The sequence below is a fragment of the Phaethon aethereus genome (assembly GCF_964289735.1).
Source record: "Phaethon aethereus genome assembly, chromosome: 6".
Taxonomy (NCBI): domain Eukaryota; kingdom Metazoa; phylum Chordata; class Aves; order Phaethontiformes; family Phaethontidae; genus Phaethon; species Phaethon aethereus.
This window is the reverse complement of record NC_138580.1, coordinates 13,076,505-13,091,364: the sequence shown is the minus strand read 5'-3', so window position 1 is coordinate 13,091,364 and position 14,860 is coordinate 13,076,505. Positions and strand designations below refer to the sequence as shown.

Genomic DNA, 14,860 nt, shown 5'->3' with positions numbered 1-14,860 from the left:
CAGCTTCACCTCTGGCATTTTCCTAACTAATGGGACTCTGCCTTCTTTTCCTGTAGCTCTTTAGCTGCAGAGACATTTCTGAGCCAAGCAGCAGAACCAGCAACAATAACACCTTTCAGGCAGGTTAGCCAGCTGACATGTGCAGCAGATCCTGGTATTTCTGTTAGCTGATGGGGGTGGGATTGGGGGATTGCTATATAATGATGATATCTTTTAAGGATCCTGCTTTTAGGCCATAATTTCTCTTGTCATTTTACCTCCTCTCTTACCAACTCTTTCCTACTAACTAACCCACTATTACAGTGCAGTGGCAGGAAGAATATGTCTTCATCTGCTTGCTCTAAGCAAAAGCTCCTCACTTCAGAGAGGTACACTCATCAGTTCTTCCTTTTAATGGCAAGCTCTGACAAATTACAGGTAAAAATAATTTAAAAAATTAAAGGCAGTAGGTGGCTTGAATCTTTCCATGTTGGCTGAAATGTCAATCAAGCCCAAGAAATAACAGGCAGTGTCTTGACTTCTATTACTACTGCAGGTGGTACAACTTATAAAAAAACCCTTCCTGGTTATTAAATTAAAGGCTGCAAGGCATGCATCCTCATAGCAAAATTAAGCTTTTATAGGCATGTAGTTGGAGATTATTAAACCCAGCATGGTCCCAGCTAAGAATGTCTAAATGTGAGTTGTCAGAATTAATGCCAAACAGCACATTTTCCTTCCTAACCTTTTTTCTTCCTGTTAAGAGGGAAGGGATAAAGTGGAATGGAAATGCAACCGAGAGTCAGGACATGGGTCTTTCTTCATTCAACACATTCAAACCTACTGCTCAGACCACAGGCGTCCCCAGGGACAGTTCCAGCCTTTCATTTTGAAACTGGCTCAGTTCTGCAAGGTAAGTGCTGCCCTGGGTCTATCCCATATTAGCTGAAGTTTACACATATGGACCCAATGAACTCCAGAGTTTGCTTGTATTTGACCTTTCTCAGAAAGCTGATTTTTCCAGTGCTGACTCTTTCATTTGGCTGGAAACCTTCATTGCTGGGGCATGTTTACATTTGCAAAAGTATCTGTTTAAAAACAGTATCAAAAATTAAAAACCAAGGCCCTGGCTTTGCATGTCAGCAGCAGGAGCCCGAAAGCAAGGAACCACATGGCTTAGGGGCAGTATGTTCATCAAGGCCTCCTTTGTGCTTCTCATCTCTAATCATTTCCAGCAGGTTAAAGATCCATGCTCCCACTTCCTCCACATGAGGACCAACGAACAAAAGTTTAATAGTTTCCAACACCATCCATCACCACACATCCGATTCAGAGCCTCTAAAGCTCTGCAAGTCCCTCCACGGCTCAAGATGGTTCAGGTATCCAGCTGCAAAGAAGACAAAGCTTTGCAGGAAATGTAAGACTGCAGACACAGCTGTGCTCAGGCTTTTACGCATGCATAAGACAAGGTGAAAAGAGGCCCTCTGCCACTTCAGAGGGTGGTCCCTGCAGCCTGCTAGCACACTGCTCTGCACTGGCTTCCTGAGAGTACAGGACTGGGACGAGGATTAGTCAGCTGCACAAAGGACAGAGTGCCAAATTGCAGGAGCTGGGTTTAAAGGCCTGATCCAGAGGCTCTTCAAGTCATTGGCAGTTTTCCACTGAGCTTGATGGGTTTTGGATCAGCTTCTAAAGATGTGGTAAACCTGGTAATATTTGAGCCTTCATCTCCTCAAAACCAGCTGCTCCCCACCTCACCCTTACACTGTGTGTTTTGGAGGAAAGAAATATGTAAACACTGAGTTGAGACTTCTCCGTCTGAAGGACAGCATTTATTGCTTCATCTCACTTGAGCCCACTTGTAGCTCCCATCTCCAGCAGGCTGTAACAGCTTTGTGCATCCAGCACACACCACGCAAGAGCAGAGAGGTTAAACGCCCATGCCTTGAAATTGCAAAGCCATTGCTAGGTGCACGGAGCATGGCTAACCACTGTGTTATTCAGGAACATCTCTTCCGGAATAATTCACAGCATGGATTTCCTAGTATGGAGCAAAAGAAGCTAAACTAAACAGGACCAAGGATTCTTTGTGCAAAATAACAGTATACCCACATACAAACTATCCATGCTTCTGAGCTAGCTTTGAATACCAGTGAAGCTGCATGAAGCAAAAATCTCGGCTTGAATTACTCATCCAAGTATTTCTCCTGTCTTTTGGGCAAAGCTTGCAGCCCAACATGAATACCACACTGCCAGTTGCAAAGTCATTATCTATACTGGAGCTGGCTAGTTGAAAGACAATTCAGGCATGTCTGTATAAGCCCTGTTTGTACTTTTGAGTAGCAGTGTAGTTGCTGCTCAAGGTGTCCACACATTGAGTTATTCTGGAATATCTCCTCATGACTAGTGCCAGGTGTAGTCGCTACTTTGTGCCACCATGTAGAAACATGAATCTCCTGCTGAAAACAGGAGGATTGCACAGAAAAGCTTCAATGATATCATAAACAGACCTTAAGGAAGGAAGATAGGGAAGTTAAACCAGAAGATCCAGGGACTTCATTCCAGAAAAGATAACCTGAACCACATACATTACATAAAGCCCCTGTAAAATAAGTAAAGGCTTATGCAATGAAGTAGAGCATAAGTATAGCACTGGGGGCCTACCAGACTCAATGGGAATAAATAAATACCTGTTCTGCAGGTATTCAGACCTACTTTTGTGTAGTGTTAACTTGACCACACATTGAGTGCTTCCCTTACTGCCTCAGTATGGTGTCTTATAAGTTCTCTTAGTTTACAAGTTCATGGCATGTTTAATCACTGTGTGCGAGTATTTCAGCATTCCTGGGGAGGCCCAGATGACACCCGTAACTTCTGTAACTGTATAATCTCCTCTCCTTTTGGTTTGCTTCAACCCTGGCACAGAGAAAACCATGCATAGCAACTGGAAGATACTACAGTTTGCAAATAACTACTTACATCTTTTTCAGACCACCCACTAGCCTGGAGGACTCTCAGTGTTGGATCCCAACAATGATCAACAGATGCTAATCACTTTGTAACTTAAGGCAGGGTCTCAGGCTGTCTTCTTGGTATAGACTGATGAATATTCCCCTTTCTGAATCAGACCTACCATCTCACACCATCCTCTGCTTCAATTATCCTCAGTATTCGGAGCATTTTTCACAAAGTCGACAGTTGCCTGCTCAGACTGAGGCCACAGTTTCCATTCTGTGTGGGCCACTGACCAGAACCCATCAGGAACAAAGCAAACAAGGCTGTAACCAAAGATCATGTTTTCTGTGTCAGAAATAGTGTGGCCAGCAGGAGTAGGGAACTGATTGTGCCCCTGTACTCGGCACTGGTGAGGCCGCACCTCAAATACTGTGTTCAGTTTTGGGCCTCTCACTACAAGAAGGATGCTGAGGTGCTGGAACATGTCCAGAGAAGAGCAAAGAAGGTGATGAGGGGTCTGGAGCACAAGTCTTATGAGGAGTGGCTGAGGGAACTGAGGTTGTTCAGTCTGGAGAAGAGGAGGCTGAGGGGAGACCTTATCGCTCTCTACAACTACCTGAAAGGGGGTTGTGGTGAGGTGGGTGATGGTCTCTTCTCCCAAGTAAGTAGGGATAGAATGAGAGGAAATGGCCTCAAGCTGTGCCAGGGGAGGTTTAGATTAGATATTAGAAATTATTTCTTTACTGAGAGAGTGGTCAAACATCAGAACAGGCTGCCCAGGGAGCTGGTAGATTCACCATGACTGGAATTGTTCAAAATATGTGTAGATGTGGCACTTCAGGACATGGTTTAGTGGATATGGTGGTGGTGTGTTAACAGTTGGACTTGATGATCTTAAAGGTCTTTTCCAACCGTAATGATTCTATGATCAGAAGGCTAATGACTACCCACGCTACCACCTGTCCTCTCAAACCAGCAAGTGTGGACACATCCAAGGATGCACGGAGGTTAAAGCCTACTTACAGTATTATCTTTATTTGACTGAGAATGAATCATATTTTAATATCAGCCTCATTTTAAATTTTAGCTCTCTGTTGTAGGTCACACCACAGGTTAGTGCAATAGTCTTTGGAAAATAACTTCCACTCCTATCCCATGCTGAGATGTAACAGTAGCCTCCACAACACAAAACCACTCCACAATTCAGCAAATTCATCAGGGGAAGGAGAAATCTTTTACTGCGCGGGCAGAGCTGAGCAAACAAATGTGTCAGCACTCAGAGCTCAACTCTACTCACGAGGCCAAAAATCTCAAGCTGGCTTTACCCCAAAAGTCCTCCTACACATACGTATCACGCTGCTGTCTTGTCTTCCCATCACTACCTCCACCTCATTACTGGTATTCTTTCTTTCTTTAACCTGATCCATTGAAATCTTTAATTGTACATTAAATATGTCCTCACCAAAACAGCTGCAATTTCTAGCTTCATTGCTTTCTTAAATCTCTGATCTCCACTCACGGTTATAAAGACTCAGAAGGCTGTTGGCAGAGTACAATCCCTTCTATAAAATGGGCCAAACCAGCAGTTTTCTTCTCTCCCCTCAATACCCAAATCCAACTTGGATGTTCTTCCAGCTGTCTCATTTTCATGGTTTCACTCAGTTTACCACTCTGATCCCACATTCACCTCCTCTCCCACTCCTGCTTTCTTTTCTAGCAGTCTTCACTTCCCAGCCATGTTTCTACCTTGTTTCCTGCCCACTCGATCAATTCTTCCCATCTCGGCCAACTACGAAACTGCTCCTTAGATGACAGAAACAATGAGCTAACCTATGAGTGGCCTGAGAATCACTGTGATAGCTGCTTGCAATGAGCCATTCCCGTTCAATGAGATCCAGGAAGAAAAAGAGTTGCTGATGTCCCTCTCCAGCCTGTCCAAGAACATGTAGATACGAGATGACTGGAAGAAGAAAGATTAAGACTTTTTCTCTCTTGGTATCATGAAAGAGGGAATAGTCCCATCTCTCAGCTACCAAGGAATAGAAGGAGACAGAAGAAAACGGTCTGCGCTTTACCACCCTGAAGGGAATAAAAAAAGAACCACAGACTCGGGTTGTACCTTCATAGAGCCATAGGAATCACAATAATCATAGTAACCTAGATGCGACGAGCGAGGGAAGGCATGCAGTCGACTCAATATGAGTGATAAAGCAAGCTTCAACTTTATTGCAAAACCTTACACATATTTATACACTAAGTTCTACCTTATGCATACTTGTCTTACAATCATTGGCTTAGCTCTAAAAATTGCATTATCATACTCCTCCTACTTGCCGTTACTGCTACGTGGTCCGGGTTCCATCCTGTTTTTCTTATACAGTGCTTCTTCTTAGCTGTTTACCACAGCTCCTTCTCCTCAAGGCCGAGCCCTGCAGATGTCCAGCTGTTTACCAGCTTCCCAGTGCCACAGCTCACTCTTCTCAAGGCCGAGCCGTGCAGATATCTAGCTGTTTACCAGCTTCTCAATGCTGCAGCTCCTTCTCCTTAAGGTCGAGCCGTGCAGAGTGATCCCAACACCTAGACATGTTATCATTTAAAGTTATGTCAAATCTAGATGATTTTGTGCCTCTCCTCTCACTGCCTACACTCCTTCTTGAATTGACCTTACTGAGCTGCTTCTATCCCAAGAGGGAAATGACATCTGGAGATGTAGGCATGGTCCCAAGTGCCCAATGGTGCTGACACTGGAGTCATCTCTTTCTTGAGCAAATCATGAAACTATTTAGTGTCTCAGTGCTTCCAATTGTTAAATGAGTTTAGGGATACTGGCTAGTGCATCGAGGCCTAATTGTCTGTAAAACACACGGTGTACAGGAGGCACTAACTGCTGCTAGTGCATAGCAAGCATCTTGACTCTTTGTTTCCTAAATTTTAATCATTTTGTCAAAACAAGTGTTGCTAAATCGTTTCAATATGGAGAAAAAATAACTTAGTCCAAACCTAATTTTTGCAAAAGTACAATTATGACTGCTTGTTTATTTACTTTTTTATTATTAATATGGAGCAGCTGGCAAAACACACCAGTCTATTCAGAAGAACTCAAGAGATTTAAGCCAGGTAAAGAAAACACCAGATAATAAGCATGAACTAGTGCTCAGTCCTAGTATGGGACAGTGTGCTGCTAGGTTGTCCTGGGCCTCCCCTCAAGGAAGGAGATTGAAGGACTGTGAGTCACATTCCCAATTCTGTACATTTCTACAGTTCTTCAGCATTTCTCCATCAGAGAGGCCAGTCTTGGCCCATTCTCTGTTTCACTTGGGTTCCTATTTGCAGATGGCGAAGGACAAGTTGGAAGCTCAACTGAGACCTGCCCCAGTGAAGAGCCAGGAGACTTGCACTCGGTGAGTCCCCAGGCCTCAGGTTGAGGGATTGGGAAAGAAACCATGTAACATGAGAGAGGCTCTTTCCTCTTCAGCATGGCTCATGTTCCTCAGACCCCCACAAGATCTCAAACCCCAACTAACTTCCAGCATTGCAATCCTCACTGGCAATGGCCTATCAAGAGCAAGAGGAGGCACCACAGTGTTGGAAGAGTGTAGGATACTGATGCACGTCCATAAATCATGAACACGTGTGTTTGCCATGCCTGAGATTGACAGGACCAAACGTGTGCCTATACAACACAGGAATTCATGGAAAGAATGGATCTGGCTTTCCTCAGCAGGCTACCAACCAGGGCAAACACTACCCTAACGCTGTCTCTCCTCCTCAACAACCCTCCTCAAAAACCTCACCTGCTACCCCACATGGCACTGCAGTGTCATGCACCCATAGCCCTGTGCCCCACCACCACCTTCTAACACTTGGCTAACCGGTGCCACACATAGCCCTGCTGTTAGTAAGCCCAGAGCTTTCTTGTTTTCTTAAGGATGTTGCAGAGTGTTTAAGTACTGTGATCCATTGTTTACTGAGACAAGCCCTGCAGCTGTCACACAATCTCCATTGCTGAGAAAGATAAGGTGAGTGCTCATGCATCACTTCCAGCTTCCTATGACATTCTGATTGCTATAATCCCTTTTTTCAGACAGGAAAGCAAGCTGCATATTGGCTCCTAGAGCCAGCACAGTCTGATGTAAAAAACGCTCCTTTGTCATCGTTCAACCATCATTCAATCTGCCTCCTCCACATATGGAGGCAATTTTTTTTATTATCCTTACAGTTTATGTCTACACCAGTCACTTGTGCCAGCAGAGATGGTGCAAGATGCAGGACAACTGTTTTCACTAGTAAGAATGCAGGGGGGAGCAGAGGAAGCATGGCTAAACTCCCCATGAGTTTCACCTGCAGGTAGCCAGATCTGCCACAGAAGCAGATACTTCTGATTTTGATGAACATCTGAAACAGAAGTTGACCGTCTTTGCTGGCTTACCAGAGACTGAACTGGAGATGCCAAATCAAATGTACAGTCTGTACTTTTTAGCCAGCCAGGCCTATGCAGGCTCCTGTCTTCTGTGGACAAAGTTTCCACCATGAGTCAGTTACATCAATGAATCAGAGCAGAGGCTGTAAAATTCTGAAATACTAAGGATCAGTGTTCTTAAATTGGAAGCTGGCTAATAATAGTAAAGGATTATCAAAGACCACATTTCACCCATGATCTTCACTTCTTTTATTAATGTGCTGTAAACCAGAACAATCCCCATGTATAAAACACAAATCTGAATTTTGCAGCTCAAGCACTTCCATTAAAATACATTCCAAACATCACCCAATGTTATAAGAAGGCAAGAATGGATGATCTATGAAGTCAGAGCTTTTTAAGCCAAAACATGAATTTCTTCAGTATTTTATCTGCACCTTCCAAAGCTAGAAATTATCATAAAAACCTCTAACCCAGTCTATTGTGTATTGCAGATCACAGACTTTCATCCAGTAAATCCTATACTAAGCCCAGGAACATGTTGAATTTCTTAACCACTTGATTCAGCCATGTTAGAGGAACAAGTTGGCCAGTTTGACCTATGGTAGCAGAAGTCTCTAGAAACAAAATGATATGGTAAGGTTTCCATTTACAGACTTGATGTTTCAGCACTGAGCACTTTGACTGTGGCCTAGCTCAGCACATAAGCATACGCTTGGTTACAAGCACACAATCCCAGAGTGCAAGGTAAGTACATGTTAAGTGCTTGACTTAGCTGAGACTGTTCGTGGCTTTCCAGGGTGAACCCCGCATGATTAAACAAGAATATTTCTTATGAAATTGCTAGTACTAAAGTGAACTTTATCAAAACATAATGACATCCTTGAATGGAAGGTTTTAGCAGAATGTGATATATTAACACTCATCAGAAGCAGATGTGTTAAATAAATGAGGTCTGCCATATCACTGGCTCACAAACTTATTCAATTAGGGAACTATGCTAAATAAACTTCAAAATTGAGAATGAGGTCTCCACAAAGCATATCTTTGCTTGCACTGAACACAGAAAAAGAAGAAAAGCACTTTGCTTTTCTTTCCACACAGTTTCCTTTCTCTGAGGTGCTGCCTGGGATCTGAAAAGAGGCAGCCCATTTCTATCTCCTAGATCCAACCACTGCGCCAAAGAAAGGACCACACACATGCTGCTGTTAGTTACTGCTGTTAGCCCCAGTTACACTGGTGTTACCTCTGGAAAATATAATAAGTTACTCTGCTGTTGACCACAGTTTTTCATGGCCTTGGTCTATGCATGCTACACTGGTGACCCTCTGAAGTACCTGCTCTTACACATCATGAGTCCACCTCAATCAGTCCTGCTGCTAAGCATGCACTCCCTCTCATCATCACCACCACTCATGGTCAGAGGCTGCTCCTTCACTTGAGCTATTCTACCTCTTCAAAGTTTTACCTTTCCTCACTCCGATATGTAAGAGATACTCAATCACTTTGCTTCCTGAAGCTAAAGTCTTCCTTTTCTCTCCTGCTTGCCATGATTCACTGTCTAAAGCACCTTGTGAATAAAGAGCACTCTTCTAAGACCCCTTTTTCTTCTTGAGGCCCCAAGGAACAGGACACTGAATAATTTTTTCAATCAGATCTCATTGCGATTATTTGTGAAGTGCCTTGGACACCATCAATGGTGAAGTATCAAAGAACTAGCATCATTATTGTTATAATTATTATAATGGAATTAAAAATATATTGAGAGCTGTTAGGTGTAATTTTCAGAAGTTTTGTCTGAGAGCAAATTACCTCCCCCAACACTGTATATTTATGGCTTTATTAGTCATAATTTTCAAAAAATTCTATAACAAACCTATAGAAGAAAATATCAGCTTCATTTGCCACAGTTCCATTTTTCAAGATTAAAAAGAAAATTGCCATAAGGCTTGCTTAATGGAAACAAAATCTATAGTGAAATGCATTGAAGGTCAAACATTCTGTAGTACCCACAGGGTGCCACCAGTTTCCAGTCAACACTCCATCATTAGTTAATGTTTGGACTACCTGTATGGAGATTCAAGGACAGCAAGGCTATGAGCTAGAAGACAATTCTTCCATAATGTATTTTGCCTTCCCTTTGATGTTTAGCCAGATATACCTCTCATATGTCACCTCACAATCTTCATCCTTCGTTAACTAAAATTTTGGTTTGGATTGTCAACATCTCACTTGCTCAAGAAAAGTAAATCTTTATCAGAATTTCTTAAGGGGCTTTCCCAGCTGGATTTTGGAGTTGATGGATGCTAATATATTTTTTTCCCATCAATATACAGTAAAGGGAATAATGTATCAGTGACCAATTCAACAATAGTGGAGGTGTTTGGTAAAATGTCAAGAACCCCCAAAAGAAATAAATCATACCCTATTATCCTTCAGCCCACAAAGTTAAAACAGTTTTTGCTTTCAATACAACAAGTGAACATTTAACTGCTCCCCACAGATTTCAGTATTTGAAGCTGGCCATGTTTCAACAAAATGTTGTTTAAAGAAAGGAAATATTGAGAAAATATATAGCAAGCTACATTCAAGCAATCTGAATCATATTCATCTGGTAGGAGATAATAATTACAGACAGTCTGAAGTAAAACCCCAGATTTAAACACTCCCGAACTAATTCATTTTGAAAACCTGAAGCAACAGACAGAGCAACTTGTCTGCATCTAGGAGAGGCTGAGTATTAGACAACGGGTCAAATGCTGCACACTGAAAACTCACACCAGCCATGATCATACAGTCTGCACAGATGAGATTTGCAGTCCTGAGAAAATCTGGGATATAAACTATTTAACCAAGTCCACCTCTCTCCTGTGCTTCAGCATGGGATCAGCTAAGGTGTTATTGTGGATGAAGACAGGCTGCAATTATTAAAGCAGGGACAAATGATGTTCTTCCAGCTTACACTAACTGCCATGACCCAAGGGAGAAAGCCCTGGGAGACGGAATAGAGAAGAGCCTGGGAAGTCTATCATGCTTTTTCCTGAGCGTAGCGATTTCATGGATAAAGCTAATGAGAAATAAATAATGATAGAAATTGCAAGTGGAAACCTGTCTACAATTAATTTCCAGTTGTGAACATCAAAGTGATTCATATAACACAGATGAATTTGAAAACTTTTAAGCACTTCCTTGGTAAACAAGCTGAAACCAAGCACTCTGCACCCATTGCAAACATATATACATGTCAGTCATGGCTCTGGCTCTCAAAATGACAGATCTTACATAGTATTGCCATGGCAAAACCAGATGTTTCTGGCTTTCCCAAGGGGCATGTTACAAAGAAGCTCCAAATGTCTTTAATGAATAGCAAAGGTGTTTTATTTCTAAGAAACAGTTATATAACAATGAAGGACACTGCTAAGAACCTGGACAGTATGGCAAGGGCATAGCCCAGTTGCAAATCCAGAGACTGACCTATTGGTTAGTAGGTATATATGGAAAAGACAGGAAAGATGAACATGACTGACAGGAACTAGAAACAGTTTCTCTGGTGTTTGGCTTACTAGAGTGGTCCACAGTGGAGCTGTGCCAGCATGACATACTGTTTACTGGAACGGAACTTGTACGCATGTGTACATGCATGTATAAATAGAAAAGGATGCACTAGGAATATACGAATGTACCTGGCTTGTTTCACTAATTTCTCAACTCACTGAAAAACAAGCAAGCATGCAAGATCCTTAATGTAGCTACCCACTCACAACCAAATAGGTAATAAGACACCAGGCTCCTGGGAAGTAAAAGATCATTTTCTTATTGATCTAACAAGGGAAATCAAACTTTAACTGGATTTCCTATAAGCACAAAGTAGAACAATCTAATTATGAAAAGCCCAAACTGGGTACATTATTATTGTTGGTGAACTGTACAATGAGCATCATTTATAAGCCCCAGGGAGACTGGGGCACCATTTTGTTAGTTTGGTACTGTGCAAACCTGCAGGAAGGCACACACAGCACAAATTCCTAACCTGTCCCTCACGATCTCTGTGTAGTCTAGCAGGACAAATCATTCAGCCCACAGCCCCTTTCCCAGCCCCCCTCTCTCCTGGCAGCACAAGGTTTATCCTAAGCATGTAAAATAAGGACATTTAGGACCAGAATTTAGGTCCCTCAACTTGTCTAGACCATTTTCTCTAGGTCACAAGTAATGGCAGGTGGTTTGGGAAATAGACTCTCTAAGGAAACAGTCATTTCTTCAGGTCCGAACACAGCTGAAGTAAAAGCACTTTGCATACGGAGACTTCTTTCTGCTTAAATGAGTAGGTCATGTACTATATTCTCTCTTTCTTACCCCTCCCATAGTAATACAGAGAGATATCAATTCAAATAGACAGTTGACTAGTGTGGATGAGATACAATAAGTAAGAGATGAGGCATAGCAAATACAGAATTTCTCAGGAAATAAGTTACAAGGTAGACAGAAAGGAGTTTTACTTGCATTCTTCCATGACAAGAATATTATCTAGCCAACTGGATCTTAAGAATATTGTAATCTGAAGGAAAAGTATGATAAAAAGAGAGGCTGAGCACAAGCAACGTGGGAACTGAAGACCAGAGAACACAAAACATGTTACGGCATCCCATTTGTCTTGCAATGGGAAGTCTGGCTAGCAAGGTTGTGAAAAAAAAGCTATTCAACCCCTCTGTAACATGAACTGTTTGGTTAATCTATTCATTCTGGCAGTAAATTAATGCATCCTGTATGACTGAATGGTCTGGGGCCTTACTTATTATTACCGCCCATCCACCGAAAATCACTGGTGTAACATAATGCTTTCCCCTGGCAGCAGGAACATCGGAAGAGCTGCTGCTGGGGTCACTCTTTCAGTTGTTGGTTCAGCATTCCCATTGTATAGGAGGTTGTGATCCATGGGATGATGCATTTGGAGACCCACAGAAAACCCATGAGCCACACTGTTAAGCAGAGACCAGAGCAATTTGGGACAGCACATAAGATGTAGCTTCCCCTGCTTGTCTTCCCTTGCAGCCTAAACATGCTTGTGCTGGCATCAGAACAGGGTAGAGATTTAAGATAAATTAAGTTATGAACTCAGATGTGTTTTTGGAGGTGTGAGCCCTCTTCCATAGAGCTGAAATACTATGTGCAGTAGAAGGAAGGTGCCTTTAATTTTATTCCTGTGTATTTTCCAGCAGAACTTTGCAGCAGAAAATACAGGATCTGTGTCATGAACAAGCATGAGGAAAGAGGTAGTGAGATTAAAAAACCCCACACCTCTGTATCTAACTTGGTTTTAAGAGGCTCAAATGATAATCTGGGTAATTTTCTTTATGTGACCGCAATTTTCAATCTATTTCTTTCGTATAATTGTCAAGTTCTAATTAAGTCATACCAGTTTTTGCCCTCTGTCCTTAAAGAGAAGAAAGGAACAAGAAAAGTGAAGGGGGAGGAGATTTTTTTTCTGTGAAAAATTCATGCCTGATTAAAACAAAGCAAACAGGCAGATTATGAGTATGTTTATGTAGCCATCACTTTCACAGAGAAGCACTCATATTGAGAGCCAAAAAATGGCCACTAACTCCTCAACATCAGGAATTGGGGCTGTAGTATTCCCTGCAGAATGATTTATCCAAGTGCTGGATCCTGCAAACACATCCTGGGTAAACTTAAAGTTTGGTGCTCTTAGTTAATAGAAAGAGTGCACACTTTTTGTCTTTACTGTACCTATAACATCCGCATTATTGCATTATCTATTTAAATATTCAGCGGAGTTCCACCATGTTTTTAACCACAAGGGTTTCTCCTTTCACCCCTCCCCAGTTAAACAGATGGTTAGACTTATTAAGCAATTAAAATCAAGGTTTATTTACCCATTCCACCAGAGCAAGGGTAGAGCTAGTGCCATATCATGTAGGCTTAAAGATTTTGCTAATTTACTTTAATCCACTTAAACCTTTAAAGCACAGATAATGGAAAACAGACAAGAACTCTCTTACACTTTCCAAATTAAGCAACAAGCATTTCCTCCTCTGTGAAGAAGAGTAAAGCTCTCTAGAAGAACCCTGAAAGGTCAGCAAGGAAGCCTCTGACTACTTTCTTCCTGGAAACCCTATCTCAAAGGTCACAAAACCACAACTAAATTGCCTTTAGCAAAGAACCTAACTAGAGACACATTGCGAGGTACTTAATTGCCTTTAGCGAAAAATGTAACTGGAGATGCATTGCAAAGCCTTAAACGGGAACCAAAATCGATATCTCAATATTTCGGAGGAAACCGTTTTTAGCAAGGAGATTCAGCAGCTGATGATGCTGGCATCACCACTGAGCTTAACGCACTAGTCTGGGGTGAATTCAGAAATAATGGTGGCACCAACACAATGATTTAATTGTCTTGTTAGTAAGCAGACAGATTGCACAGACAGCAACTTAGGAGTATATGTACACTCACGGAAAATCCAACTAGGATAAGGACAAGAGAAATTCCATGAAGCAAAAGAGTAGTAAAAAGATTGCCCACATTTGGCAGGATGCTGCAACATAATATGGACCCCCTAACATTCTTAAGACCTTGTCAAATTAAATGGCCAGATGAAAGACAGAAAAACTACTAGCAGAGGTGATAAATATATTTTTTAAAAAGGCAACAAACAAAAAGGCAGCCACTCCCTGCAATTTTAAAACAATTCTCTTGCATTCAAGTATGTCCACATTCTCGATCAATTTTCACTTACTGTCTGGATCCAGCCAGCCAGGTGAGGTATATAAGCATTACTGAATCCAGTTAGAGAAAAGGAAACTGAAACACAGTTTCAGTGTGGCACAAGATTACAAGGAACCTGTAACAGAACTGGAAACGGAGATTCTTAGACCAGTAGTCCCAAAACTACCTGAATTAAGTGACTGCTGTGAAACCTCAGAGTTAAAACACTGTAAAGCATCAAAGGGAATACAACTCATCAGGTCACTTGCACTAGCCTGTGGATCGCAGGTATAAGGAAAACAGCACAGACTAAACCATTGTCCATAACAACACCAGGAAGGATTTCAAAATGGATCACCCTACTGGAACTTGAAAAAGGAATAGAAGTTCTTACCTTCAAAAGCAATTGTGGGGTGTTCTTTCCTGACACATTGCTGATGTTCAGCTTCAGAGTATTCAGGTACATTCTGTGATGCTGAGAGATGAAAAGCAAGAAGAAAAAGGCTTGGCAATGACAGGGAAATGGCCTTTAATCTTGAAACAACCATGACTGAAGGGCGGCTGCAGATCTAGCTTCCAAGGTAGGCCCAGGGAGAGTACCTGAAATACAAATAATTCCACTTTCAGAAAGATGAATGCTTATCCAGAGTGTGTAACATGGATAGAGAAGGGTGGAGGCTCCCCTTTCATCCCAGCCCCACTTGTGCTAAGTACACGAGATAATATTGCACAAGCAGCATCCAAAAAAATAAGCCCAATTTACAACTGTATTTGGGCTTCTAATT

The 14,860-nt window shown here is 42.0% G+C and overlaps 1 protein-coding gene across 1 annotated transcript in view; it reads right to left on the bottom strand.

The window, feature by feature from the left end:
• SEMA5B (semaphorin 5B) overlaps positions 1–14,623 on the bottom strand; it is a gene marked incomplete at its 5' end in the record, with an annotated part of 139,886 nt that extends 125,263 nt beyond the window's left edge. The window contains one exon of the mRNA XM_082001596.1: positions 14,470–14,623. Within this exon, the coding sequence (XP_081857722.1) occupies positions 14,470–14,623 (154 nt within the window). The remainder of the gene's footprint in view (positions 1–14,469) is intronic.
• Between the last annotated feature and the right edge of the window lie 237 nt (positions 14,624–14,860).